This window comes from Mesoplodon bidens, assembly GCF_964165515.1.
Source record: "Mesoplodon bidens genome assembly, chromosome: 18".
NCBI lineage: Eukaryota > Metazoa > Chordata > Mammalia > Artiodactyla > Ziphiidae > Mesoplodon > Mesoplodon bidens.
This window is the reverse complement of record NC_138175.1, coordinates 14923736-14951551: the sequence shown is the minus strand read 5'-3', so window position 1 is coordinate 14951551 and position 27816 is coordinate 14923736. Positions and strand designations below refer to the sequence as shown.

At 49.7% G+C, this 27816-nt stretch overlaps 1 protein-coding gene across 3 annotated transcripts; it reads right to left on the bottom strand.

The window, feature by feature from the left end:
- Nucleotides 1-365: 365 nt before the first annotated feature.
- CALB2 (calbindin 2) lies at nucleotides 366-27536 on the bottom strand. Of its 3 annotated transcripts, none has more exons than XM_081216108.1 (11): nucleotides 27304-27536; nucleotides 16348-16424; nucleotides 13075-13164; nucleotides 12064-12144; nucleotides 7206-7262; nucleotides 6534-6611; nucleotides 5946-6001; nucleotides 5572-5611; nucleotides 5366-5419; nucleotides 4513-4584; nucleotides 366-800 (listed from the first exon to the last, which is right to left on the bottom strand). In XM_081216108.1, the coding sequence occupies exons 1-11, from the start codon at nucleotides 27398-27400 to the stop codon at nucleotides 684-686; spliced, it is 819 nt and encodes a 272-aa protein (XP_081072234.1). In that variant the 5' UTR covers nucleotides 27401-27536; the 3' UTR covers nucleotides 366-683. The 3 variants fall into 3 exon arrangements, with proteins under 3 accessions (XP_081072234.1, XP_081072235.1, XP_081072236.1); XM_081216109.1 differs by having other exon boundaries at nucleotides 366-797; XM_081216110.1 differs by lacking the exon at nucleotides 13075-13164.
- Nucleotides 27537-27816: the final 280 nt, after the last annotated feature.

The window sequence follows — 27816 nt, the reverse complement described above, 5'->3', positions numbered from 1 at the left end:
TGGTTGTGCCCCAGTTGGGTGGTCCCCTCCCTCTCCCCACTCACTCGAGAACAGGCTCTCTCTTCGTCAGGGACTAGCGGCAGAGAGAAAGTTCACCACTCAGCCAGAACTGGGAGAGCTTCCACAGGAGAACATTTCCTTTTTATTGTCCGTAAACTCTTCTTTGGTAAACAAGAAACCCAAAGGGAAAGGGAACACGCTGAGTCAGGGACAGGGCCGGTGCCCGCCACGAACAAGGAGCTCTGAGAAGACAGCTACACCACTAGCGAGGCGGGGGCATGGAACCTGGGGGTTCGGGGTGGCTGGTGGCATGGGGGAGAGGCAGAGGGGAGGGTCCACTCTGTTGGACACAGAAGCCTAAATCATACAGCGAATGAGCTCATGCATCACAGCGAAGAGAACGAGGGACTCCTCACCTGTGCCCCCGCCCACCTTCTATGCGGTTGGTGCCCCTCTGCATGCAGAGCGCTGTGACTGGTCAGCCAGGGTTGGGTTGGAGGGGGCTCCAGGGGGCCCATCAGCAGCCCCTTCTCCATCTCTTCTTTCCTGCTCTGCAGGCTGGTGTGTGTGCAGATGGCAGGGGCAGCGGGAGGGATGCTCAGGATCTCCGGGTCTGGGTGGAAGTGGCAGGGCAGCAGGGGCAGGTTTGGGGGGAGGTGGAGAAGCAGCCCCCATCCCCCCTTTTACATGGGGGGCTCACTGCAGAGGACAATCTCCAGGTCCTTGCGGTAGAGCTTCCCCGCCTCGGCCAAGGACATGATGCTCTTTTTGTAGCTGGTGAGCTGTTGGATGTTCATTTCCTAGGAGACAGAGAGGGAGAGGGTAAGAGGCTCAGAGGACGGCCCCACCTACACGGCCCAGCTGTGCATTCAGCCAGAACCTTTCCCTTATCCCATCTCAGTACAAGTAGCTTAGAGGCACACAAAGCATGGGCCTTGGGAATCAGAAAGCCCTGGATGAAAAACACTCTCCCTTTCACTGACTGGCTGCATTGCTTTGGGGAAAGTATTCAACCTTTTCTGAGTCTCAGCTGCCTCATCTGTAAAATGGGTACAGTAATGAGCCTGCCTCATTGAGGTGTTATGATGATTACATGAGGAAATGAATGTAAACAATACTTAGCACAGTACCTGACACACAGCATGCACTCCAAACAGTAGCTGTTGATGACAGTCGTTATCTATACGCATAGCTTCTCTAAATTCCTCTACCTCAGTGAGCCTCCATTTACTCAATCTGCTGGTGAGGAGGAGAATGCCAGGAGAACTCCCTGTCTTCAGGCCCCTTGGATCACGCTTCCCTAAAAGCCTCACCCAGTGAAACAAGGGATTCTAACTCCTTTCTCCTCCAGCAGCAAGCCTACCAGCCTACTGCTTGTTCACTGGCTCCTTGTGGCCTCGAGGGGCACTAAGCCAGGTGACCCACAAACATATGCCCAGAGTCTCATATAAAATGGAGGCCAACATTGACAGAACACCAACAGCCCACATGCCTTGTGTTGCTTTGGATGGAAATAGCCGAAAGTTCTGAAATAGAGCAAAGTAATCATCAACATTGGAAAATCACTAAACAACTGCCTTTTTCTTTCCCTCCCTCCTTCCTCTTCCTCCTCCTCCTCCTCCTCCTCCTTTTGTATTGAACATGTCGGCAGATCTTTTTTTTTTTTTTTTTTAAATAGTTACCCTTCCAGGCTGATGGGTCATTATCTCCATTCAGCTAATGAGAAAATTGAGGTGTAAAGACTAAGATATTGGCTAAAGGATGGGACGACTCTACAGCCATAAAGAGTCTTAGTCCCCTGCGTAATTCTTTACTTGGCTCACCTGTCCTCAGTGCTCCAAGGTCAGTCTTTTATTGCATCGTTTGGTGACATCCCCTCACGTTACTGATTCCTGGGTTTGTGCCACCACCCAGCCCCAAGGCACTTTGCAAGCATCTCTAGCTTTGAGGGGCATCTTCACTAAAGTTGTGAAGTTTCTGGAAAAAATGTCACCTAGTCCATAACACCAGGGTGTGCCTGAGCAACCTACCACTCAATTAGGAGCTAAGGAAGTGACCCCATATATCAAGCCTGAGCTTGACAAAACCCTCCAGTTTAGTGTGGCATCAAGAGTTTTAGCAGAATGGACAGTGGGGGCTGCTTACTTTCTGCGTCTAGAAGTATTGCTTGAAGCTGAGGATGGCTTCAGCAAGTTGCAACTGTCTTAGGACTGCTAGGAAATGTCAAAGTTTGAGCCCATCATCCTGTCCCACAGGAGCCTCAGACATTAATCTGCTCAGAAACCGAATCACCGTCCGTGCAGGCACCATCAAAATGGCATATGCGGACTTCCCTGGTGGCGCAGTGGTAAAGAATCTGCCTGCCAATGCAGGGGACACGGGTTTGAGCCCTGGTCCGGGAAGATCCCACATGCCACGGAGCAACGAAGCCCGTGTGCTACAACTACTGAGCCTGCGCTCTAGAGCCTGCGCGCCACAACTACTGAGCCCGCGTGCCACAACTACTGAAGCCCGCGCACCTAGATCCTGTGCTCTGCAGCAAGAGAAGCCATCGCAATGAGAAGCCTGCGCACGGCAATGAAGAGTAGCCCCCGCTCGCCGCAACTAGAGAAAGCCTGCATGCAGCAGCGAAGACCCAACACAGCCAAAATAAATAAATAAATAAATAAATAAATAAATAAATAAATAATTTTTTTAAAAAAGGCATATGCATCTGCCATGTGGGCTTACCTAAAAATGGCCATTCCCCTCCCAACTCAGGGGCTGTTATTTACAAGCATGCAGCTCTCTCTACTGATTCATTCACTCAATCCCCATGTGCTAAATCTGGAGCTTAGTACAGGTGGAAGGCTCCCGGGTAAATAATTTTATTAATATCCTTGTTCTCTAACCTTCAGAGTTGTTTCCTAGCCCCAACACCTGATTCTTTTTTGTTTCCACATCTCGAGTCAAGCTGTGTAGCCATATGAGTTGTCTTTTGTGGTAATCAAGAAAGAGCCTAGTTAGATGATGATCAGGAAATTCGGGTCTCTCCCAAGATTTAATGCCTGCCTTCAAGGCCTATCAGCCTCAGGCATAAAGCAGGGTCATATGGAGAATAATTATGCCTCATTAATACAATTACAGTTAAAGATATTTTCCATTACGATGAGCAACATTCCTTGGACACATAAGGATGCACAAATAATTTTCTTCTAGAGTTTGGTGCCAGGAAAAAGTCTGCCGAGTTCAAACACTTGGTGAGTACTTCCTTTCTTCCTAGGAAGTATTTGCTTATAATTTGTTTCCTGCCTCTTTCAAAAAGCAATTGTAGGTAGTGTAAAGCAAAAAAATAAATTTAGGGTGAAAGAAATGAAGGATGATATTCAGGATAAAGAAGTCGGAAGGCAGTTGGAAAGGGAGACAGACTCAGAGGCTGTGATGAATTTTTTGCCCTGAAATTGAGCATTATATTTAGCTCTAGCCTGACCGCCCAGGCAGTTAGACAACGCAAGGAATTATAGAGCGTTCCTCATCTAATTAAAGAAAGCAGCAAAACCGTTTTCTCAGAGAAATACATTTTGCAGGAGGTGGAGGAAAATGCTGCCAAGACTCATCTCCTGGTTCCTGTAAAAAAGTCTTTTTTGTTCGCCATGTGGCTGGCACTTCCAAGAACTGGGCCACATCAAAACTGCCATGGCCTCGTAGCTGCATTATTTACATCAGCCAGCAGGTAGAAGAAACCCAAGTGTCTGCCTGTGAATGGACAGACAAAATGTGGGATAGACACACCATGGAATGTTACTGAGCCTTAAAAAGGAAGGAATTTCCGACATGTGCTACAACATGGATGAACCTTGAAGATGTTACGCTGAGTGAAATAAGCCACACACAGAAAGACAAATACTGTATGATCTCACTTATATGAAGTATCTAGAGCAGTGAGATGCACAGAGGAAGTAGAATGATGAGTGCCAGTGGCCCGGGGCAGGCAGCAAGGGGGAGTTATTGTTTAATGGCTACGGAGTTTCATTCTGGGAAGATGAACAAGTGCTGGATGGTGGTGCCAGTTGCACAACATTGTGAATGTAGTTAATGCCACTGAACTGTACTTAAAAATGGTTACGATGGCAAACTTTTTTATGTGTATTAAAAAAAAAACGGGGGGCTTTCCTGGTGGCGCAGTGGTTGAGAGTCCACCTGCCGATGCAGGGGACACGGGTTCGTGCCCCGGTCCGGGAGGATCCCGCATGCCGTGCAGCGGCTGGGCCTGTGAGCCATGGCCGCTGGGCCTGAGCGTCCGGAGCCTGTGCTTCGCAGTGGGAGAGGCCACAACAGTGAGAGGCCCACGTACCGCAAAAAAAAAAAAACCAACAAATCAAACCACCTATCAATTCAACCAGGAAAAAACCAAAAAACTGCCGTTGCCTTGTTAGGGGGTGATCAAAGAGAGCAAAACACACTCCTCGGCCTTCCTTCCCGCCCCCATCCCACCTCCAGGACAGCACCCCACCTCCGGGCTCAGCCACTCACCTTCTTGTTTTTCTCATACAAATCCTTCAGGAGGGCGTCCAGCTCATTCTCATCAATGTAGCCACTTCCATCCTGGCGGGGAGCAGAGGGTCAGCATGGAGCCTCAGAACTCAGGCCCCATGACCCCCGGCCAGAGTCTAGCTTTGCTCATGGTCTTTACTCTGAGCAAAAGAGGTGCCCAAATAACGTGTCACTTCTGACTTTACCAGTCACTGCAGGAACGGGTGGGTCCAGGGCAAACTGTTGGTAACCTTCCCTTCTGGTGTTTTTCATTTGCACTGACATTGTAAGTGAGGTTCAAGAAGCATTTCGCTAACTCCCTGGGTGTCGAATCCCACAATAAGATGTCAGGATGAACACAGGCTATTTAAAGTTTACCCCCAAGCCTACAGTGCTAAGGAAAACCACTGGAGTCACCCACACAGGGGCAGCTAAGGGAGGAGCGACATTGGTACGGAGGGCTTCTCACTCCCCACTTCCCTAGGAAGACAGCAAGATTATGACCTGGCACCAGGGGAGCAGTACTGAGCACCTCCTCTCTTTGGGTACCAACAATGTAATCACACTCTAGTTCCAGGCATAACCCTCTTCCATGAGCTATTCTCTCCTGTACTTTTAAGGAACCAAAACCTTGGGTCCCACAGGCCACACACTGAAGGACATTTATCTTCTCACATAGCAGAAGATGCTGCAGGGAATCCAAAGGGACAGGAAGAACCTGCGTGGCTCAGATTGCTGCTCCGAAGCTTGTTTACGCCCAAGGACCAAGGCGAGCCATTCTGGTGGGGTGGGGGGGCAGGGGGGCGCTGGAACGGGCCTCCTGCTTTTCCATCCACACCGTCCTCTGTCTTACCTTGTCGTAAAATGTGAAGATTGCGTTGAACTCCTCCGAGGTCAGCTTCATGCCCTGGAAGGCCCAAGGTATTAAAGACAGAAGCCAAAGCCCTGCAGAGTGTGTGTGTGTGTGTATGTGTGTGTGTGTGTGCGTGCTGAGGAAGGGTGAGCTCAGAGGGATGAGGGGAAGGGAGGAATTGAAGAAAAGCAAAGAGGCTATTTTACCTGAAATTTAAGCAGGAAGTTTTCCTGTACAGGCAAGAGTCTGGAAAGAGAATGTTAGAGCAGCGATTAGGAGACAGCGCAGAAGCAAGAACAACCCGGACCTGGGGGGAGGGGATGCAGAAGGAGCATCTGTAGTTATGGAAACGAGCTCTGAGCACGTAATAATCAGGTGTCAGTGGAAAGTCTAAAAAGAGGGAGAAGGGACATTGAGGTGATGATGATCATGATTTGATCTAACTTTGATTTGTGCCTCAGGGCACCTGACCTGTCACCTTCTCCACGGATTGATCTTGGCGATAGGGACGGTAGCACAGGGATGATCTGCAGGGATCTTGTGAAAAGTGATGCTGGGGTGAGTGAGGGCAGGCACTTACCGGGACATCTCCGAGAGGCCCAGTTTGCCGTCCCCGTTCAAATCAAACATCCGTAGCTGTTGGGGACAGAAAGTGGTGCCTGGGTTATTTGCTTTGACTTTCTCTCGTGTGGGACCTTGGCCTGCCATCCCCTGTACTGGAGAGGAAGGAGGATGGGGGAGTATGCTCATGCGTCCTCTGAGGTCACCTGGTGGCAGGGACCAGCATGGGCTGAATCGGTCACTGGGGAGACAGCAGGGGCTTGGCCATGGCTCCCCTCCCCCTTTCTCAGGGACAGGGCCGCAGAAGACAGCAGATCAGCACCACAGGCCCACGCTCTCCAAGTTTATCCTCCCCTGGAGCTGTGGAGGCTGCCATGGAAACATGCTCCAGTCTTACACTGTCCCAGGAGCATTTGGCTGAGTGGGGACCTCAAGAGAGAGGGTGCTGGGCCCATGAACTAGCATTCCTCTTGCTGGCTGCCACTGGGAGTCACTTCTTCCGGACCTGAAGAATCAGCCAACTAACAACCCCACAAACCCCAAATCCCACTGATTTGGGACCCATGTCCTGCACCCCTGGGGAGGAGGGATACTTTCAGCCACTCACTATGGTTTGGGTGTACTCTTGGAGCTTAGGTTCATCATATGGTCGGTTCGCCTTCTTCAGCAGGTCAGACAGGAATCCCTGGAATACCAAAGTCCTCTTCAGAGCTCCCAGTTCAGGCTGTCTGTCCCTGACTCACTTACCTGTTCCTTCAGACAGTCACTCAACACTGCTTTCCGGGGCCCGTCATCTGCATAGCTTGCAGCCCTCACAATTCCCTCAGCCCTTAGTGCTTGTGGAGTAACCCTGAAGGGGGAGGGAGCTGCTGGATGTAACCTCACCCCATAGGCCAGGCAGTAGAAACTGGCTCTGGCTCCTCAGAGAGCCCAGGACACACGCTAAGCAGTGCCTGGGACTCCTTGGGTCCAGAGGAATTTAGGGGTAGACGTGCAAGCGAGAAGGCCAAACTGCTGGAATGCCTTGAGGATGCCTGTCCTGGGCACTGACGTGCAGAGGAATGTGAACTGGTTGAACTCCTACAGCTCTGTGTTGCTGATTTCACATGGCTGAACATGTCCAACCATTCAGAGCCGGGCCTGAGTATCCCACAGCAGACCACACACCCAAATTCCTCACCCACCCTCTCCTCCCTCCCCAGGTTCCTTCAACCCACCACCACTTTGGTCTCAGGCCCATTCTCTGCGCCCTCCATGCCCTCTCCGAGGCTCATCTTACCTTGAGCTCGTTGGCTTCGATGTAGCCACTTCTGTCTGTGTCATACTTCCGCCAGGCCTGCAATGGGAATGTCAACCTATTCACAAAGATTTATCCACACCTAGAAACTTCCCTCCATCTTCCTTTAACGGGCCAGGCCGGGTCGTGATATTCAAGAATATTACAGTGAGTTGGGGACATGCAGATGGTCTAGACCAGTCCCTTCCATGTCGCAGATGAAGAAATAAAGGAAAGTGTCTTGGCCAAGGTCACATAGAGAAGAAAAAAACCCTGCTGGGACAAGGTCTCCTTACTGTAACTGGCTTCAGGATCATCTTGTAAGCAGGGTTATGGCTTTCTAAGGTGTTAACCAGGCAGATTTTTTACCAGGACTAGCACTATGATCTGTTGGATCCCATTTTTGCTGTGGGTGTATTGGGTGTCCTTTTACTGTTCTGGAAGCTTCTCATTCTCTGTGTGGGAGTTGGGAGCAAGGGTAGGAACCCTCTGGAAGGGCAGAAGCAGGCTTTGGTTACTTATTGTACTGCGTCCTCTACCCCTCCACCACGATGCATATGGCAGCCCTGTCTGAAGGTGGAACAGAATTGGTAGTGTAATCAGTGTGTTTAGACTATCCCAAGGCCACTCCCCCATCTTTCTGATAAAAAGCATCGCCCCCCCTTTTTTTAGGAAACCACCCCTCTCTCATGCTCAGTCCACACGGTTCAAGAGGGGCTGACCCATCTCCAGAGGTGGGCATGTGATCTAGGCCTAGACAATCGGTCCATCACTGGATCTTGTTCCATACTGGTTCTGGGCTCTGATCCGAGCCCCAGTTATTCAGTACATGCATTGGGTCCCTGTGAGGGACCAGAGAACTGCCTGCTGACCACAGCATCTGGGGGATCAAAGAGAAGCAGAGCTTCAGCAGGTGATACGGGTCTGACCACCTCCTTCCTCTCTGTTCTGGCCATCTGAGCAGGAGCAGACATCACACAGGAGAAACAAGGAAAAACAGTTGGAATGGTTTTAAAATGTCCACCAATTCTTCACCTCCCTAGTTTCCCTCTCCTTGAATGTGGACTGAACTTAGTGACTCACTTCTAATGAATAGAACACGGCAGATATGGCAGTGTGTGGCTTCCAAGCCTAGGTCATAAAGACATTGAGGCTTCCTTCTTGTTCTCTTTGATCACTCACTCTGGAGGAAGCCAGATGCCACGTCATAAGGACACTCAAGCAGCCCTATAGAAAGGCTCATGTAGTGAGGAACTGAGGCCCCTTGCCAACAGCCACGTGAGTGTACCATCTTGGAAGTGCATCTTCCAGCTCCAGTCAAGCCTTCAGATGACTGCAGCCCAGCTGACATCTTGACTCTGAACCAGAGCCACTTGGCTGAGCTGTTACCAAATTTCCAACCACAGAAACTGAGAGATAATAAACGTTTGTTGCCTTAGGCTGGTAAATTTTGGGGGGTAATTTGTCACACAGCGATAGTTAACTAATACAATTGTCCTGAAAAAATCTGGTCCTGAATGCAACTGTCCTGAAACCCCAGTATTTAACCCAATCTATCTTGTGGGGAGGAGGGAATACCATGGTGGGGGGTGAGAGTGGGTGTATCTGTGATAAAAGGCCCAGAGAACCCTGTTTCCCTAATCTTTGGTCTATTTTGGTGCCTGATCACAGTTCTTAGGTTTTCTTCCAAGTTTTCTTGATTTTTATTCCCTTCTCCCTCAGCTCCAAACAGCACAGCTAGACACCAGCAACACTTGATTTTCTGAGAGTCAGTAGGTGCTAATTCTTTTCCCAAATTTGATCTCCTGTCTCCTCAACTTCTCCACATCATGTCCCCCACTTAAAAAAATTTTTTTATTGTGGTTGATTTACAATGTTGTGTTAGTTTCTGGTGTACAGCAAAGCGATTCAGAAATATATATATATACACACACACACACGCATATATATATATTTTTTCCATTATGGTTTATCACAGGATATTGAATATAGTTCCCTGTGCTATACAGCAGGACCTTGTTGTTTATCCATTCTATATATAATAGTTTGCATCTGCTAGTCCCAAACTCCCAGTCCATCCTTCCCCCACCCCACCTCCCCCTTGGCAGCCACAAGTCTGTTCTCTATATCTGTGAATCCATTTCTATTTCGTAGATAAGTTCATTTGTGTCATATTTTAGATTCCACATATCAGTGATATCATATGGTATTTGTCTTTCTCTTCTGACTTACTTCTCTTAGTATGATAATCTCTAGCTCCATCCATGTAGCTGCAAATGGCATTATTTCATTCCTCTTTTATGGCTGAGTAATATTTCATTATATATATGTACCACACATTCGTCTGTTGATGGCATGTCCCCCTTTTATTGTGAGGAGTGTGAGAAAGTATAGATATTTTAGGATCTTTCTTCCATACCAGCAAACTAGGCTGTGTAATTCTCATGGTATAGTAGTGGCTCAAAAAATTTGATCTGATTTTTTAAAAAGTTATGAGATATGAGCAAGTCCCAATAAAAAGGTAGATTTATTCTACATACAACTTGGGTAAATGATTTTTGATTAGGGGAGAGTTCTTTCTTTGGGGAAAGAAAATGCCCGGCTCCATCAAAATATTCCTTCCCATGCTCCGAAAGCCTGCCCTTGAGTAAGCACAAAGAAATATGTGCAGATTTTCAAATATGACTTCACCAACCACCTGCATGCCTTTAGTGTATTGGAATTTAGTTCATCTAGGTTGAGTCTTGACTGGGAGAAAAAGGCAGACACCCCCTAAATTGCCTCAGGGGAGGTTAACCTGAAGGGACCCCAGTCCTCCCAGAAAGCAAAGCAGCCAGCTGCTTTCAGAGTGAGATCATCCTAGCAGGTCTGACCTCCCTCCTTCCCTCCCTCCCTCCTTCCCTCCTTGGATCCACCCCCAGCTCTACGCTCTCATGCTGGACTTCTCTTCCCATCCAGTACTTTGTGTTCAGCCATCACAAAGTATGGTCATTATTCTCTTCCCATTCAAGGAAAAGAGTTCAAGATACCTGGGCTTTGTGAAATCTCAAAGAAATCCTGAGGTGTCACTAACGTTAGAAATTAAAATGTGATGGGCAGTGGGATGGAAGCATCTGACAGGACAAAACCTTTCAGGGCAACAGAGGGGCCATTACATGTTTCCAGCTGATAAAGGTGGAACGAATGGACAACCCCAGGAGGGGATGGTCCTGTAGGATGATGGGGTCCCGGGAAACCTGGGGAGGGGGGTGGCGTTGGCTCAGTAGTTATGCTGGGGCTTAAAGGATAAAGGCAGGTAAAATATGGAACCATGTCAACTACACAGAGAGAAACCACTGATGATTTAGAGAGGGTTTCCTTCCCCTCCTCTTTAAGCATCTCTGTCCCCTGCAAGCTGTCATCCCCATTTTCCTGATCATAGGTGGAAGGGAGGCCAATCTCTGGCCGCCTCCCTATCAGGAAAGGAGTAATCAAGTATAAACGCTCCCTTTTCTACAGACAGAAAAACTGACACAAAAGCAGCACCCTGACAAATGCTATGTATATGCGGACTTTTCCTCCTAGACAGGCAAGGGGGGGACTAAGAACAGAATCCAGCATGTCAATGACCAGCTTATGGAATTTTGCCATCGTGAAAAAACTGGAGAAAATCCTTTAAAGCACAATAATATTAAATCCATATCTGATGCTTAGGCAGCTACCACTTAAAAAAATGAATCTTCTGCCCTAAGAATCCATTATTTCTAACTGACTTTCTATCTGTGTGGGGAACTCACTGCCATGTGTGTTTCTGGACTAGCTCTCCAGTCATTTTTAAGCAGTGAATCAGGGACAGGGGATTACCGGTGGCTAGAAATGGATTTAACATGACAAATGGCGACTGGAGTTGTGTTGAAGGCTAGTCATTATTTATCACAGCAGGCACTGTGTATGTGTGTTGTGTGTGTGTGGGGGTATGGGTTGAGTTTCACCTTGAGGGACACATACATTGAATGGCTAGGGTGCAGAGCCCCAGAAAAATAGCAAAAAATAACTGGTAGTTTGCTGGACATCAGGATTAGTAATATATTTGGTTAAACTGTATGGAATTTCCAATTTTTGTAAATAAAGAATGGTTAAATATGAGCAATTTCACATGGTTCAATCTATCAATTGCATATTACTCAAAAGGCACTTGAGTTTGGATGTCCTATTTCCCATGAGGATCTCAAAGAATTGCTACTGCAAAGATGGCAACATCCATTTTAAAGATGGGACAGTGAAGCCCAGACCACAGTCAAAGACCAAGCCTGGAAGATACTGGAAACTGGAATTCTCACTGGGCTTTTTCAGTTTTAGAATGGTACCTAAATCCATCCTTCTCAAGAATGCTCCTTGGAACTCTGAATTCCAGGAACACTAATGCTATTGAGTGAGAAGAAAATATGAAAGATTCTGGAGGCAAACCAAGTGAAATAGGTCTCTTTACTGCAGGATTTCTCAGAGCTTGTAATATGCAAATATCTATGGCAAATACCCAAATGGGAAGTGGTGTGTACACATTATTTTCCAAAGGTACTTTACCCAAGCTTACCTCTCACCTTATTCCCCACACTTTAACGTGCACACACGTCACCTGAGGATCTTGCTAAAATGTAGATTTTGATTCAGTGGGTCAGGGACTCTGCATTTCTAACAAGCACCCAGGTGGTGGTGACATGGATGCTCCTGGTCCATGGATCACATTTTGAGTAGTTGAGCTACTCAAAAGGGGTTTAGTGTCTTCCAGGGACCATTCCCAGGCATTGGGTAGACCTGGCTCTGAACACGAGAGAAAGGCAGGCCCCAATGTGCAAGAGAGAAGGCAGTGCCTTGGTCTCACCTCCATAAACTCGGTGCTGGAGCCCACATGCTGCCTGAAGCACAGAAGGAAGTTCTCCTCGGTTGGCAAGATCTGCGCCAGCTGTGGGGATCAGAGAGCAACAGTAACATTATGGAGAGCCCTGCCAGGAAGCAAACAGACTTTCCTGCAGGTAGGATGGAAAACAGCCAGTGGCAAGGCAGCATGGGAGTCACATTTTGCTTCCTTCCTTGAGAACAGGGGCTGGCAGCCCTTTAAAGGGGAAGGATGTTCTGAGAAGCGCTTCTGGGTCACCCCCAAACCTTTGGGTATGAGCAACTGGAGGGACAGAAAGTGGTGCCACTTTAAAACACCAAGTATCCAGACTCAAAAGAATACTTAATAGATGATTCCATATATATAATTCTAGAAAATGCAAACTAATCTGAGATTGGTGGCTGCTAGTGCAGGATGGCCTGACCAGACAGAGGAACATTTTGGGGGTGATGGAGATGCCGTATTTTGATTGTGGTGGTGATTACATGGCTGTATACAACTGTCTAAACTCATGGAATTTTACACTTCAAATCAATACTGCTTATTATATGTAAATTATACCACAACAAATCTGATTTTTAAAAACCTGCAAGTACTCTTGTGCCGCAAACACTGTTGGCTGCCCCCCTTCCCCCCAATGGCCTTCCCCTCTTTGCTCCCAGCATGCTTGAGTCACAGGCAAACTCCTGTTCTGCAAACTTCACCCTCTCTTCTGTCTTAAACTGAGCTCACCACACATTTATAGTACCCGTTGGACCCTGAGAGCATTAAAAGTCTTCATCCCTTTCTTAGGGCCAATGTTTGTTGCTTCCTCGTTCCTTTTGAGTCAAAGGAAAAGCTCCATCTGTTCTCTTTGACCAGCCTAAGTCCTGGGGGGGGGCGGGGCTTCAAGACCACCACCTCACTCGGATCCCTAGAAGGACTCTTGTGCATGGGAGAGGCACAGGCAACCGACGGCCCTTCCCGTGTAGCTCTTAGCAGGATACTAGGACTCACCTCTGCCATCTCGATTTTCCCATCTGCGTTCTTGTCATACTTCTGCATGAATTCCTTCATCTTCTCCCCAAAGTTGTCACTCTTGGACACCTGCAGAAAGACAAAGGGTGCTGATTTTGCTGCTGGGTCCCCTGTGAACCATGGATCTCTCACCCTCTTGGTGCAGCAATGGTGGGGAATCATTCTGCACCCCAAATAGGCAGGCATGGAACCAGGTTGAACCAATGCTCTGAGTAATCAGGGCTGCACCCTTTCCGTTTTTAGGGTTCCTCCAAATCTAAGTGTTCTCTCTCTTTTTAAAAATTTATTATTTATTTATTAATTTATTTATTTTTGTCTGTGTTGGGTCTTCGTTGCTGCGCGCAAGCCCCCTCCAGTTGCAGTGAGTGGGGGCCGCTCTTTGCCGTGGTGCATGGGCCTCCCATTGCAGTGGCCTCTCCTGCTGCGGAGCACGGGCCCCAGGAGCACGGCCTTCAGTAGTTGTGGCACGTGGGCTCAGTAGTTGTGGCTCACGGGCTCTAGAGCGCAGGCTCAGTACCTGTGGCGCATGGGCTTAGTTGCTCCACAGCACGTGGGATCCTCCTGGACCAAGGGCTCAGACCTGTGTCTCCTGCATTGGCAGGCGACTCTTAACCACTGCGCCACCAGGGAAGCCCTAAGTGTTCTCTTCTTTGAGGCTCAATCACATTATTTTCAAAGGGAAACAGAACATGTGGATGTGCTCTGTACCACATAAGTAAACATGCCCGTCTGCCTTTGAGATGGATTAAACCATAAGATGGATTTGAGATGGATTAAACCATAAGTCTATCAGAAGGGTGAGGACTTATTTCCATCACTCAGATGTGAGAACTCAGGCCCCAACATTTCATTTAGGCAGCTTCTAATAAGCCCAACCAATTGCAGGGGCCCCCAATAAGTTCTAGACACTCCACCAGAGCAAAGGTGATCGCTCATTTTCTTCTTTAAAGACTAACTGGAAATTCTACAATGCTTTCCACTCTGATTTTAGGCTAGGAAGAATGTGATGGGAAAGTCTATATAGTTGAGAGGTCATGTAAATAGTCCACTAGATGAATGTGACTACTAAAAAGGCAAAGAACTTCAAAAGTTCTATTGGGCCATCACTGCCTAACTTAAGTCTAAGGTTCTCTTGAAGTTCTCAGAGATTCTCTTCGCTTGGGGTGCTGCTTGTTAAGTGTTTGCATTAGTGAGCTCTTCTTTATCCCTAATCAGTGATGAATCATCTTGGCGTCTGAAGCCTCTTCGCTTCTCTAACGGCTTTCTAGTGGGTTGTGTGTTTCCTAGGATTGGGCCAAGGAAAATTCTACCAATTCTTAGAGTCTTTTGTTTTTTACCTTTTGGACTGCTCTCAATTTGCCCATATGTATTTGTTTATCAATATTTATTGCGTTACATCTACAAATGTGCCTGGAATGAGCCTAGGCCCTTATCACAAATGTGGCCATCTTGTTTGCTTTCCACAACAGTCCCCATGATGTTAGTAGCCTGTCCATTTTACACACAAACGGGGGCTGAGATGACGTGACTTCTCCTGAGGTCACCAGCTAGTATCGCCAGAATTTGAACTCATGACTCGTTTCCAAGGCCAATATTTTTTCTACCACAGAACAGCTGCTCTGAGATCCAGTCCGGGGTGATGTTAGTTGAGAATGTTGTTGACAGACTTGAAAATCACCCCTGATGCCATCTGAGGAAGGGAGTGACTAAGAGAAGGATTTCAGATTTGAAGCACTTTGTAAAAACACATTCCTCCATCTACCCCACGATCCCAGAACCAGTTGTGAAGCCTGTGTTTTCTGTGATCCGGGCTTCACTATCCTAGTAATGAGGGGTGACGGGGAACTGTTGATAAACAAACCCATGAATCACCTCCATCACTTAAGCCCATCACTTGGACATCTTCCTCACCAGGGCGCGCTGACGAGCTCTGAACCAGGTGTTCACCAGTGGATTTGTGACTCATCTCCCAAAGCGCTCCATGCAGACTTGCTAATAAGCAGTGGATTGGCCAACAGACACGCAGCAGGGGAGAGTAGAGAGACCACCCCCGCCCCGACCAAAGGACCCGCAGGAGCTGGTGGGGAGGGAGTTGGTCTGACTCCATATATTCGAGAACCAGGCATGGGAATCACAACAGACTAGCTCCAATCACCTTACGTTTTCAGTATTTCAGACGTTGCCCCAAAAGGCTTTAGTGAAGTCAATCATGCCAGGTTGGCACGTGGGGAAACAATGTGCCTGCCTTAAGGGCCTGGGACAGGATTTGCAGTCACTTCAGGCCATGAAGGGCGGTCTGACACCTGCACACATGAGCCAGTACGATCTGGCTCAGATGCTGGTTTGGAGCAATCCTCCACTTTCCTCTAGGTCCTTGCTGAGGTTCCAACCTTGGTTGGTCTGGAACAGTGGTTCTCTAGTGGGGACGATTCTGCATCCCCTGCAGGGGACATTTAGCAATGTCCGGAGACGTTTTGGATTGTCACAAGTTGGAGGGGTGCTGCTCGCATCTCATGGGTAGAGGCCAGGGATGCTGCTAATGATCCTGCAATGCCATGGACAGCCCCCCGTGACAAAGAGTTGTCTACCTCGAATGTCCTTAGTGCCGAGGCTGAGAAACTCCAGTCTTGAATAAAGGCACTTGAAACCCTCTAGGCATCCAATCTTTTGTTTGTTTGTTTGTTTGTTTGTTTTGTGGTACGCGGGCCTCTCACTGTTGTGGCCTCTCCCATTGCGGAGCACAGGCTCCAGACGCGCAGGCTCAGCGGCCATGGCTCATGGGCCCAGCTGCTCCGCGGCATGTGGGATCTTCCCAGACCGGGGCACGAACCCGTGTCCCCTGCATCGGCAGGCGGACTCTCAACCACTGCGCCACCAGGGAAGCCCTAGGCATCCAGTCTTGAGTCATGACCCCTCTGAGCATATTAGGTAGGCTATGGACTCTTCCCTAGGAAAAAATACTTTTTATACACACAGACGCAGAAACAAACTTTTGCAGTTTTGGGCAGTTTATCAACCCCCGGTACCCATGAACACCCCTCAATCCCAGACACCCAGAGATAGTGAGGTAAGGTACTCTTTTAAGGGAGTATTTCAATTTTTAAAATCATTCCAGATAAAAGAAAAACTCTGAGGGTCAAGACCAGAGATGTCAGGCTGCTGATGGAATGTATGACCTAAGACAGACAATGCTCAAAGCCATGGTCGGGATGACAGAAAATTCCAAACAACGGGCGAGGGGTCTGGGCTTACCATGCCAGAGCCTTTTCTTGCCTTCTCCAGTTCTTGGAAAAAGTTTTCTAGCTCTTTACCTTCAATATACCCATTTCCTGCAAAAATAGCAAAGAAAAAAAGCAATGAACCTCAGAGCTAAGTAGTAAAACTTATGGTGGATGGGTGGGGTGGGGAAATGGGGGGCTTTGTTGAGAACTTGTTCTCCTCACTGGTCAAGCAGGTGTCTGGGCCAGCCCTGGACTGTTAGGGATGTGGGTCCTGCCCTCTGGCCATTTGCAACCATAGAGATCCAAGATTAATAACGGTGTTGCCTTTGTGATATACATTTAGTAGTCAGAGACTGGGAGGGACCAGTGTGTGGGCCATGCTGGCAGAGGGAGCTGGGAGCTGTCTGTCTGTAGCCAGCTGGGCAAGCAGCAGGAGCTGCAGATCTGACAGGGGACAACAGGTCATCAGCCTCGAGATTTGTCAGCAGGTGGCAAGCCCTGGTCAGTAGGGTGAATGAGGTCAGAGGCAGAACTTGGGTCTTTGGGGTAGGAGGGTGTACCGAGTTGAAGAGTGTCCCCCAGGGACTTCCCTTGTGGTCCAGCGGTTCAGACTCCGTGCTTCCACTGCAGGGGGCACGGGTTCAATCCCTGGTCAGGGAACTAAGATCCCACAAGCCGCTCGGTGCAGCCAAAAAAATAATAATAATAAAGTAGACTTTCTAATAAAAAAAAAAGTGTCCCCCCAGAATCCATGTCCCTCTGGAGCTCAGGATGTGACCTTATTTGGAAATAGGGTCTTTGCATATGTAATTAGTTAAGATGAGGTCATACTAGATTAGGGTGGGCCCTAAATCCAATGACTGGTGTCCTTATAAGAAGGCCAAGTGAAGACACAAAGACACACCAGGAAGAAGGCCACATGAAGACAGAGGCAGGGATTGGAGTGATGCATCTCCAAGCTAAGGGGCACTGTGAATTGCTGGCAACTACCAGAGGCCAGGAGAGGGACATGGAACACATTACCCCTCAGAACCTGGAACCAACCCTGCCAACACCTTGATTTTGGACTCTAGCCTCCAGAACTGTAAGAGAATCCATTGCTGTTGTTTTAAGCCACCCAGTTTGTCGTACTTTGTCACGGCAGCTCCAGGAAACTAATGCAGAAGGGAAGAGTGGCAAGAGAAAAGCAGGGATGGGGGCACCTGAGAGGTGGTCACAGGGATCAAGCATATGGGAGGCAACCCACTCCACAGTAATGAAGAGAGGGGGCTCTGAGGTCTGTGCAGGTAGATTCAAATCCTGGTTCTGCTGTACTTACGAGCTGTGTGGCTTTGGGAAAGTTATTTAACCCATGTCATCTGCAAAATGGGTAATTAAATGGGATTTTTGCATGTAAAGCCTGTCACTCAGTCCGTTACGGGTGCAGTGTACTATTGTTTGAGTTCAATTACCAGAACTTGTATAAAAAACGGGAATGAATTTGGGTGAAAAGTGCCGTTATCGGGACCAGGTCCCAAGGTCAAGGCCTGACTTGCAAGATCACGTACGTAGTAAGAAGTCCTTTAGGTTTTTCACCACTGAACCCAAAAGACCTAGAGACCAGGGCGAGCTGAGTCCATGGCCAAGCTCCCTGGTCTGTCTGTGATGGGGAGGAATCATTTGTGGGTGGGAAATCAGACAGGTCTAAGGCAGTGCTCCCCAGACTGCTGTGAATGGGAATCTCCTAGAATCTTTAAAAAAATGTGGATGTCTGGCTCCCATCCCCAGACATTCTGATGTAATTGGTTTGGGGTATGAACTAAACATCGTGATTTTTAAAAAAGCTCACCAGGTAATTTCCATGTATATAGCAAGGTTTGGAAACCACTGACCAAAAGTCAAGGTCCAAATCTGATCTAAAGCAGTGAGCAAGGTTCCCATAGAGAATATTCAACTTGAACAGGAAAGGGAGATGGTAGCTTGCTTCAAGGGCAAATGGAGTTACAAACTAAACAGAATAAAAAAGAAGTATTTAGCCTGGCCTTGGTGGGGGCTTTGGGAGGCTGGAGGGTGATGTGGGAGTCGGGGTGTGTGTGCTTCCTAGCCTCCCCAACTAGTGTCCCCTGAGAATTTAGATTAGGAATGAATAATCCTAGTGGCGCTCTCTAGTGGAGAAGATGCCACAATACATAGTGTATGGAGGAATCATGTGAGATAAATTAAGTATTTTTATCTGCAGGGAAAAGATATGATTGTAATTGCAGGCCGGGGTGGGGGCGCGTGGTGGGGAGAGATGAGACTTGAGTTCCCTTTTTTCCCCTAGGCTAGAGTGGTCATCTTTCTTCTAGGATGTTCTGAAAGCTTCTTGGGAGAGCTGGACAGTGGCAGCAGGGGGAGTGGGGAGGGAGGGAGGGAGGGAGGGAGGAAGGGCTTTGTAGACAAAAAGGCAGTAGTCCAGTTGACAGTGCCACTGAGTTGGAGGAACGAGTTCTCTTTCTCTCGCTGGCCGCTCCCTGCCGTGATCTGATCTGTCTATTCTTCCATTTCTCAGGCAGGAAGCTGAGCTCAGCTCTGGGTCCAGGAGCAGGGGCTGGGGTTGGAGGGGCCAGGGGGTGGGGGGCAGGGGTGGAGCTCACATTGTGAGCATGTGCTGGGGTTCGAAGTACCAGAGGCCTCAGAGCTGGGCCCGGGCCAGGGCTGGGTGGACACCTGAGTCAGTGAGTATGAGTCTGTTTTGTGAGTGTATTAGGAGGTGGCTGAAGTATCTATGAGGGCTACTTGGACAGGGTGGGCAGGGAAGGCCTCGCTGAGAAGCCCCAGCTACTAGCAAAGGCAGGGAGTGGGGGCCAGTGCCCCTGTGGGAAGAAACCCCTCTTGCTACGCTGGGAATTACAGTACCACCTCGCTCTGTGCAAAGGGACAGAAATGTTGTTCAATTCCACAAGCCTTTATTTTTTTGAACTGAACAACCGTTTAACGTTGTGGGAACTATAGTCAAGTTTAGATATGGGCCTGTTCCCGGAGAGCATTTAACCGTCTACGGGGGTGAGGCAGCCAGACAAGAATAGCAGGAATCTACCAGCTGAAGGGAGAGGGTGAGCAGAGGTTAGATAGGCAGGGGCTGCAGGGCCCAGCCGGGGCATCCTCCAGCACTGGAGGAGAAGGTCTTCGCTCCTTTGGCTTCCCTCAGAGCAACTCCCTAACCATCACGCGGGAGGCACCTGTTACACGAGGTGGGAGGAGAGGAGAGGCTGGCCTGCCTCCTTCCGGGGAGGACTTCAGCGCTGGGCAAGTGGTGTGCTTTTTCTATGCCCGTCTTATAGGGGGGTGGGGTCACCGGCCACCGCGGCCACCGCGCACATCTCGTGTGGATGGGCATTGATAAGGATGTGGTTACCATAGCAACCATCCCTCCTGACTTCCCCGTATCAAACCGCAACCTGTGAATATTAGGGAGGGGGATGGGAGGAGCCGGGGACCCCGCATCCGTCCTTATTCTGGGCTTGCTACCATTCTTCACCACCATGGTGCCTCAGTTTCCCCAAATTTTGAAGTGAGACAACACTTCTTTAGAGTTAATCTGACCACAGACACTTGGAACACCTTGACCAAAGAATGCCGTGCCTCACGGTGGAAAGAGGCCTGTTTCTCACTGAGATTTGTGCGTACAGATTTTCTGAGAGCTGAACAGGTAAGAGGAGCCCAATTAAGGGTCATAAGTCTACCACCAGCTCTGTGACTGTCCATGCGATGTCGAGCAAGTCAATCTCTCTGAACCTCAGTTTCTTGATCTCTAAAATGGGTATAACTATTTATGCTTTTTTTTTTTTTTTTTTTTTACTTCATAGAACCATTGTGACAGCCATACAAGAGAAGGCTGTGAAAGCATTCTGGAAAATGTAAAGTCTCACATACATGGAAGGCATCATTTTTATACTCTGTGCTCTTAAGGTCTTCCGAGCCAATCCATGGCTGCAAACCCTTCAGCCCAAAGAGTTCCAGCATGACTGCAGCCTCAGAGTCCTGATTCTCAGCCCAGGCTATGTATTAGAATCACCTGGGAGGCTTTTCAAAGTGTACCACTGCCTGGGCCTTACCCCCAGAGCTCCTGATTTAATTGATGGGGTGAGGGTGTCTCGTGGGCATGTTTTCAGAGCTCACCAGATGATTCTGATGTGCAGTAAGGATTAAGGACTGCTTTAGTGCGACCTGTCTCAAATTTTAAGGTATGCAAGAATTACCTGAGGAGCGTGTTAAAATGGAGATTTTAATTTGGTGGGTCTGGAGTATGAGGGCTTGTCATTCAAAGTGTGGTCTGTGGACCAGGAACTTTGGAATTACCTGGGAGCTTGTTAGAAAGGCAGAATCCCAGGCCCCACCCCAGACCTGCTGACCAGAATCTGCATTTTAACAACATAGGAGCAGGAACATTTCAAAGCACAACCACTGCTTTTGAACATGAGCATCTTCTCCCTAGAGAGACGGCACCTTTGGCTTCACATTCAAGGTTGAGGTGGGGGGCTGGTGTGAAGCCCGAGATGTTAGACCGGGGTCTCATTTTGACAAGTGATGGCACCTCTTTTGACAAGAGGGGCCTAGACTAGCACTATTCAAAGAGTGGTTGCACCCTGACGGTGTCAGTATCACCTGCAAGCTTGTTATAAATGCAAATTCTCGGACCAACCCCAGACCGGCTGAATCAGAATTGTTAGGAGTGAGGCCCAGAAATCTGCACTTGAACCAGTCTCCTGCGCGCTCAAGTTCGAGAAGCACGGGCCTAGGGCGTGGTGCTCACCAATCTGTATTATTCTGTGTTGCGGAGTTTAAGGAACTCAAGGAGGGGCGTTATGCAGTTCTAGACTCCTCGTTACCTGCACAAGAAAGCGTTCATGAAGCCAGGCCTCCTGGCTGTCTGTCCGGAGTTCAAATGTATGGAAGGACCAATAGCCCTCTACCCTCCAGCCTGAGTTCCTCTGGGACAAACGCCACCCTTTGCGGCAAGAAATTGACTTCCTCAGGCTCTGCACCAATATAAATATTACTTTGCATGGTGCTCACCATTTACAAAGAGCTCTCCCCTCCCTGCCCCAGCTGGTCTTCAGGCCGCTACCAGGTAAACAGACGGGTGTTATCGACCTCGTGTTCGAGAGGAGTTTGAGAGGAAAGAAATTGAACCACAGCTAACAGCCTGTTTTCCTTCTGTTCACCCCAGGGACGATCTCTGTCCATATCTCTATCTTGTTTTGGTTTCTCTCTTTGTCAGTCACACACACACACACACACACACACATCTCCCAGAGGCTCCTGGGGGGAAAATCCCAGTGCAAACTGCTACTGGATGAATGTTTAGACACTTGACTTTTAATCTGTGTTTCTGGGCAGAGCTGCTTCTGGAACAGAGGCTCTGGAGCTGGGCTGGGTACCCCGAACCTGTGGACATCTGGCAGCCTAATGCTGGGCCAGTTCCCGGTGTGGAGGAGGCCAGAAGGATGGGGCAGATTGGGCGAGAGAGGAGGTGAGGCAGCTGAGAGCCAGAGAGGAGGGGGAAAGGGCCTAAGCCAGAGGCCCCAGCTGGGACCTGCGGGACAAAGGCAGGATCTGATGCAATCCTCCAGGACAGCCACCAGGTCCAGAGCTGGAGAGGCTCAGTTCTCTTTTTTTTTTTTTTTTAATTTTTTTTGCGGTACGCAGGCCTCTCAGTGCTGTGGCCTCTCCCGTTGAGGAGCACAGGCTCCGGACGCGCAGGCTCAGCGGCCATGGCTCACGGGCCCAGCCGCTCCGTGGCATGTGGGATCTTTCCGGACCGAGGCACAAACCCGTGTCCCCTGCATTGGCAGGCGGACTCCCAACCACTGCGCCACCAGGGAAGCCCAAGGCTCAGTTCTTGAAGAGCCTCCGCCTGCTCTGTTAATTCTGGCTCCCTGGGTATTGGGAGGGATTCCCCTGAGGGGCCTCATCAGCCCTGGAAACCTCCCTCAGGGGCTCAGGTAGTGAAACCACTGAAGTCAAAGGGGAATAAACAAGGCGAGTAGGGCAGGGACACGGGATCACTGGTGGCAGCCCACGCGAGGCGAGGCGAGGCTGAAGTATCCCTGTTTGTGAAAACGTCCCCGCAGCTGCCTCCCTGGGGAGCCCCAGCTCTCAGACACAGCTGCCTCCCCCATCGGCTGGCTGGGCCATGGGGCATGAGGGCCTCACGGATGATGTCCGCAGCTGGCATGCCGCGGACATCCACACCGAAGGGCACTGTTGGCAAAACAAGTGGGGAATTTGGGGTGAAAGCGGAGGTGGGATGGGGGACTTATTCCTAGGGCTGACCCCAGGTGGGGCAGGAGGCTGCTCCCAAAGAACCCCAAATCCTGACATCAGGCCTAAACGGGACACACGGACCCCACAGAGAAATGCCCACAGGGTTAAAAGAAAGCTGCCCTCAGACAGCTTTGGCTCCCTCCCAGCACCAGACCCCTTTGCCTTTAATGCTCCAAGAAGCAGTCATTTTTATAAATCCTGTAATTATCTTATGAACAGCACAGCTGTATTGCATAGTAACAGCTGTAGGATTTGTGTAAATGCTTAATATATACCAGATATTCTGTAACCCTTTTGGGGCAGGTCTTTTATTATTATTAATTTTTATTGTTGTGTTAGTTTCTGCTGTGTAGCAAAGTGAATCAGTTATATGTATACATATATCCCCTCTCTTTTAGATTTCCTTCCCATTTAGGTCACCACAGAGCATTGCATAGAGTTCCCTGTGCTATACAGTACGTTCTCATTAGTTATCTATTTTATACATAGAGGTCTTCTTTTCAGTATTCCAAAAGACTTTGTCATTTAGAATTCCAGTGCAAGCTGCCCAGGCCTCTCTCCACCTCCGAGAGGCGCTGTTGTTCAGCTTTCTTCTGCTTCCCCTACCAGGGACACAAGCTCCTCAGTGACTGAGGGCCTGCCTGAGCACTCTCTGTCTGGCCAGTGTCCCGATTGGGGGATGGGTTTGGAGGATGCTTCCGCTACTACTACTGGGTGTAGGAGGAGAGAGGAGGGCAGACTGCACAGGGCCTGCCTCAGTTCTTGGTGGTCCTTCCTGTCATTCATTTTCAGAGTCCTCAGGGCCACACCCATATGGAACAAGGCTCAGTCCCTGTGCAAGGCTTTGAGAGCCTCCGGCATCACTAGGGCCATCTGGAGGCAGACAAAGGCCTAGAAAACTCTGGGCAGATTCCCACACCTGGAGATATATATGTATTTCTTTTGGGGGGAGGGGGGTGCCCATAAAATTATTTTCTTCTTGAATATTTATTGTTTTGCTGATTACACAAGAAACACATGCTCTTGTAAAACACTACAGAAATTTACTTATAAAGTTAAAGAAAATACCTTTTAACTTTACATCATCGACTCTGTAGAAAGGACCACTATTATTATTGTCTTTCAAATATTTTCCAGCATACTTGTTTCATTAATAGTAAAAATGGGCTCATACTGTAATAGTGTCCTGCCGTAATTAAAAAAAATCTCCATAATACATCTTGGACGCTTTTCCATGTCAGTACAAAAGCCCCATCTCAATCCCATTGGTTGCATAATATTCCACTGTAGAGATTAGCAGGATTTATTTTTCTGTTCCCTAGGGAAGCACATTCTTAAAATTTCAGTATCCCAAAGAACTTGATACTAGGCCCCCTTTTTCACATAACTTTATGTATATGTACAAGTATATCCACGTAGGTTGATTCTTGGAGTGAGTGGGATTCCCTGCATTGTCCTGTGAATGTCTGCTGGCCTCTGGGAGAGAAAATATCCCTACACTTGCAGTTGCTTCCAAAGGGTAGCAAAGGCCAAGGGCAGAACTTGGCTCCCCACGGCCCTTGTACTGATCGTCAGCAGAGGAGGAGCCTGGCGGCCGTGTGGTCAGAACCACAAAGAGAGGCCAGCGTGAGCCCTGAGCTGGGCATCCCTCTGAAGCCTGGATCTTGCAAACTGAGAACGTTTCTGACCAAAAAGTGACCAGGAAACAACAGAATGGTGGACTCAGTCATGTAGGGCACGTAAGGGTCACTCAGAGCATGGGGATGTTATGTGGAAGAGATCCAGCCCCAACCTAGCTCATAGGGTGCACTCGGCTGCTGTCTTCCCTTCCTCTGCTTTTGAGAGATGATACCTGAACGCTTCCAAGGGCATGACCTTGGCTGACCACTGAGGAGGAGTGGGGGGTACTAGGAGAGGATTCCTGGGTCCCCCTACCCTCTCACTTTGCTGTGTGATCTTGTGAAAAGAACGTTGCCTCTTTGAGTCCCAGTTTCCCCCTCTTCAGACACCTGCTCCTTCCTTTCTCCACCGCAAGGCTGATGATAATTTTGAAGATAATCTAATTCTTTGGGCAAAGTCACCAGGATGACGGCTCTTCCTCCTCACTAGAAATGGGCTGAGTTAGGAGGGTCAGATTCCCTGCCTCTTCCCCACTGTCCTCGGAATCCAGCTTCTCTGCGGACTCCTAGTCTCTGTTTACTAGAGTCCAGGAGGGGTGGGGTGGGTCGGTGCTCCCCCTCCTTGGTAGCTGGGACTAATTGGGCTCCAGAGAGCTCACCCCGGGGACCTGGTGAGCCGTGGAGAGTCCTCCTGGAGCTCTTTCACTCTGTGAGCGGCAGGGGGACTCTTAGAGTCGGGGTAAAACCCCCAAGATAAAAACAGAAGCCAGAGTTAGTAAGAGGAGGCCCAGCCAGGGCAGGGAGCACCTCAGCAGTGAGGGAGAAGCTCCCTGGCAGCCATGGGAGTTCAGAAGGGGACAGGTACGGAAGGTCCAGAGCAAGGTGACCCACAGCTTAATTCTGGGTCCTTTAGTCGAATTTCAATTTGGCTATAGCCTCATTTTCCTAAATCGCCTTCTGCGCCATCTCTGGTATTCTAATCCTTTTTGCTTTCCTTCTCTGTTAGGTCCATGGTCCCTCCTTGGGACTTCCCTGAAGTGGAGACCAGAGCGGGCAATAGGATGCCGAGGGGGACAAGGAACCAAGAAGCAATCTAGCTCCCCTTTCACACTGTACCAGAGGTACGATGGTTTTGGGGGTCTTTAAAGACTCTTTGGCCTCATGCTAGCTTAGCTATGCTCCAGCCATAGGACCCCTTTCTAGTATTAAAGGGACTGCCCGTCACCTCTGAGGCTGGATCAGGAGGGAAAGCAGGTGTCCAGAAACCAGAGGTGGGGAGTTAAGCGCTGGCCAGGAACCAGTGCCGCCATCACCTCGCTACATGACCTCAGAGAAGTCACACTTTGTGTCTGTTCCCTCATCTGCCCAAGGAGAATCATGGTCTGCCCACTGCCTCACTGTGCAGGACTCAAGGTGTGATTGTGTTTTGAAAAGTACAAAGTCTCAGAGAAATGTGAGGACTTGCATGATTATCAAGAGCAGTCTTGGTTGGCCCCGTGAGAACTGGGGGAGAATAGAACTGTGGAGTCCTCTGTTTATAGCTGACTCATCTGGCAGGAGGCCTGTGGTATAACCTTGGCCCTTGGTAACTTTCCTTGAATCATGTAAGTCTCTGGTGCAGATAAACTGGCAGGAGAAGCCTTAGGGAGTGCGCGTGTCACCTAGAATACAGAGAGGCTGCAATCTTTTTATAGCCCTTTCCCCCAAGGGAGTTTTATGGTACCAGCCAGGGACTGGAAATACAACCCCTCCTTAGCCCCATTTCACAGATTTAACAATCTACCCACCTCCTTCAGTACTTCATAGGCAGATCACCATCCTAATCCAGGTGTCACATGCCCAGTCCTCTGCACCCCCAGATTCTCAGTTTGCTCCAAGGGAACAAAACTTCATTCGTTATCATACCCGTTAACCCCTGCCTCTCCACAGCACTCTGGGCCGAGGGCCTCTGTTTAGCCACCTTTATTCCCGCCCTGCCGAGGTGAGGAAGGGGAGGGAGAAGAATGGAGGGAGCCTCCACCTGATCCTCCCCCTGGTTTCCATGCCCCTCGCTCTCAATCCCAGGATAAACACCCTGCCAGTGGTCCGAGGTGCCAGAACGTTTCGGATGCCCACCCCAGCCAGGACCTCTGAGAAGGAAGTCAGATCACTTAATTTTTTGGAGTGGTGGAGAAAAAGTCTCTAGTGATATCAGAAGCCTCTAAAACGGGGTGGGGGTGGGCTCCCTTTATGCCTGAGTCAGGCCATCATAGACCCTTGGAATCCCAGTCCTTAGAGCCAACTTCCAAAGGTCGTTCAGTCCAGCCCTCGATTTTTGGGTGAGTAAATGTCAAGACCACACAGAGCAGAGGGTGGGTCACTGAGGCATTTAAGATTGTGCCTCCCCCGACCCAGAGAAGGAAGGAGTCACCCAAAGCACCCAGGATTATCATCATAAGGGAACATGTCAGGCTGGCACCCCAAGCTTGCCTCCCACCACACCCTGTGAGTGGGACCTGAATGCCCGTGAGGGATGGAACGTGGGCAGAGGAAGCCTAGGGGATGCTCACTGCCTGGATGCCCTCTCCACTCCTGCTCCCACCGGACGGGCTGGGGAGGCCAAGGGTGTCCCTTCAGGACCCCCCAGTTTGCCCCAGTCCCCAGGACCCCACGGGGCCAACCTGGTATTCAACAAAAGGGGAACTTGAGAGAAGAAATGAGTGGGCGTCTGAGACCTGTGGCTGCCGCAGCTGAAGGCAGGATGTTACCTTGAAGAGAAAGGCGGGGAAGATAAGACGGCAGGGGGAGTCATGGGGAGCCTTGCCAGCCCAAGCCTCCCCTCTGGGAAAGCCCCAACTTGCCCAGAATGAGGCTGCAAAAGCCGGTGGGCTCTGTCGTCTCTGTCAGGGAAGAAAACTTGCAGGCGGTTGTCACCAGGGCAGCCAGGTGTCTCCCAAACTCGAGACCCCGACCTTAGCAGGCCCTGCACCCAAAACACCCCCTGGGGCAATCTTACCCCTGCCCGCAACTTCCTTGCCCTCTTTCCTCCACCGCAGGTCCCCTGGGGGCGAGTGGGCACACAAGTTGGGAGCTTTACTGACCGTCTGCGTCAAAGTGCTTCCAGATCTCCAGGAACTGGGACGCCGTCAGCTCGGCCAGGTGCAGGTAAGGGGGTTGCTGCTGCTGCGGCCCAGCCATGGCGAGCCGCTCGGAGACCTCAGGCAGCACTGCGCTCTCCCTGCGCGCCGGCTCCTCTCCCGCACTCGGCCAGGTCTCGCGCGCCACGCTGCCTTTATATACAATCCGGAGGCTGCGCCCGCGCCCCGCCGCCAGCAGGGGGCGCGCGCGCTCAGAGAATCGGCTTGGGTCTCAGCGGGGCGGCGGCCGACCCGGGGCTCCGCAGGGGTTCGTGGGGTGGGGGCTCCCGTCTGTGCTGAGACCACTCCTCGCCTGGCCAGGGAAACAGAGGCTCTCGGGTGCAAAGTGGAGAGAGGCTGCCCTTGCCTTCCTTCTCCCTCTCTCTGATCATCTTGAGTGCAGCCACCACGTATCATCACTAGCAGCAGCAATAATACTAACAGTAGTAACAGCAACACCACCAGTAGTAATAATAA

What these genes read in the sequence shown, in the direction of transcription:
- CALB2 (XM_081216108.1), bottom strand. Translation starts at nt 27,400, where the DNA reads ATGGCTGGGCCGCAGCAGCAGCAACCCCCTTACCTGCACCTGGCCGAG. An exon ending in CAAGAAAAGGCTCTGGCATG is followed by an intron (nt 13,165 to 16,347) that starts GTAAGCCCAGAC and finishes GTCTTTCTGCAG; the next exon opens with GTGTCCAAGAGTGACAACTT. An exon ending in ACTTCCTGCTTAAATTTCAG is followed by an intron (nt 5,420 to 5,571) that starts GTAAAATAGCCT and finishes TGGGCCTTCCAG; the next exon opens with GGCATGAAGCTGACCTCGGA.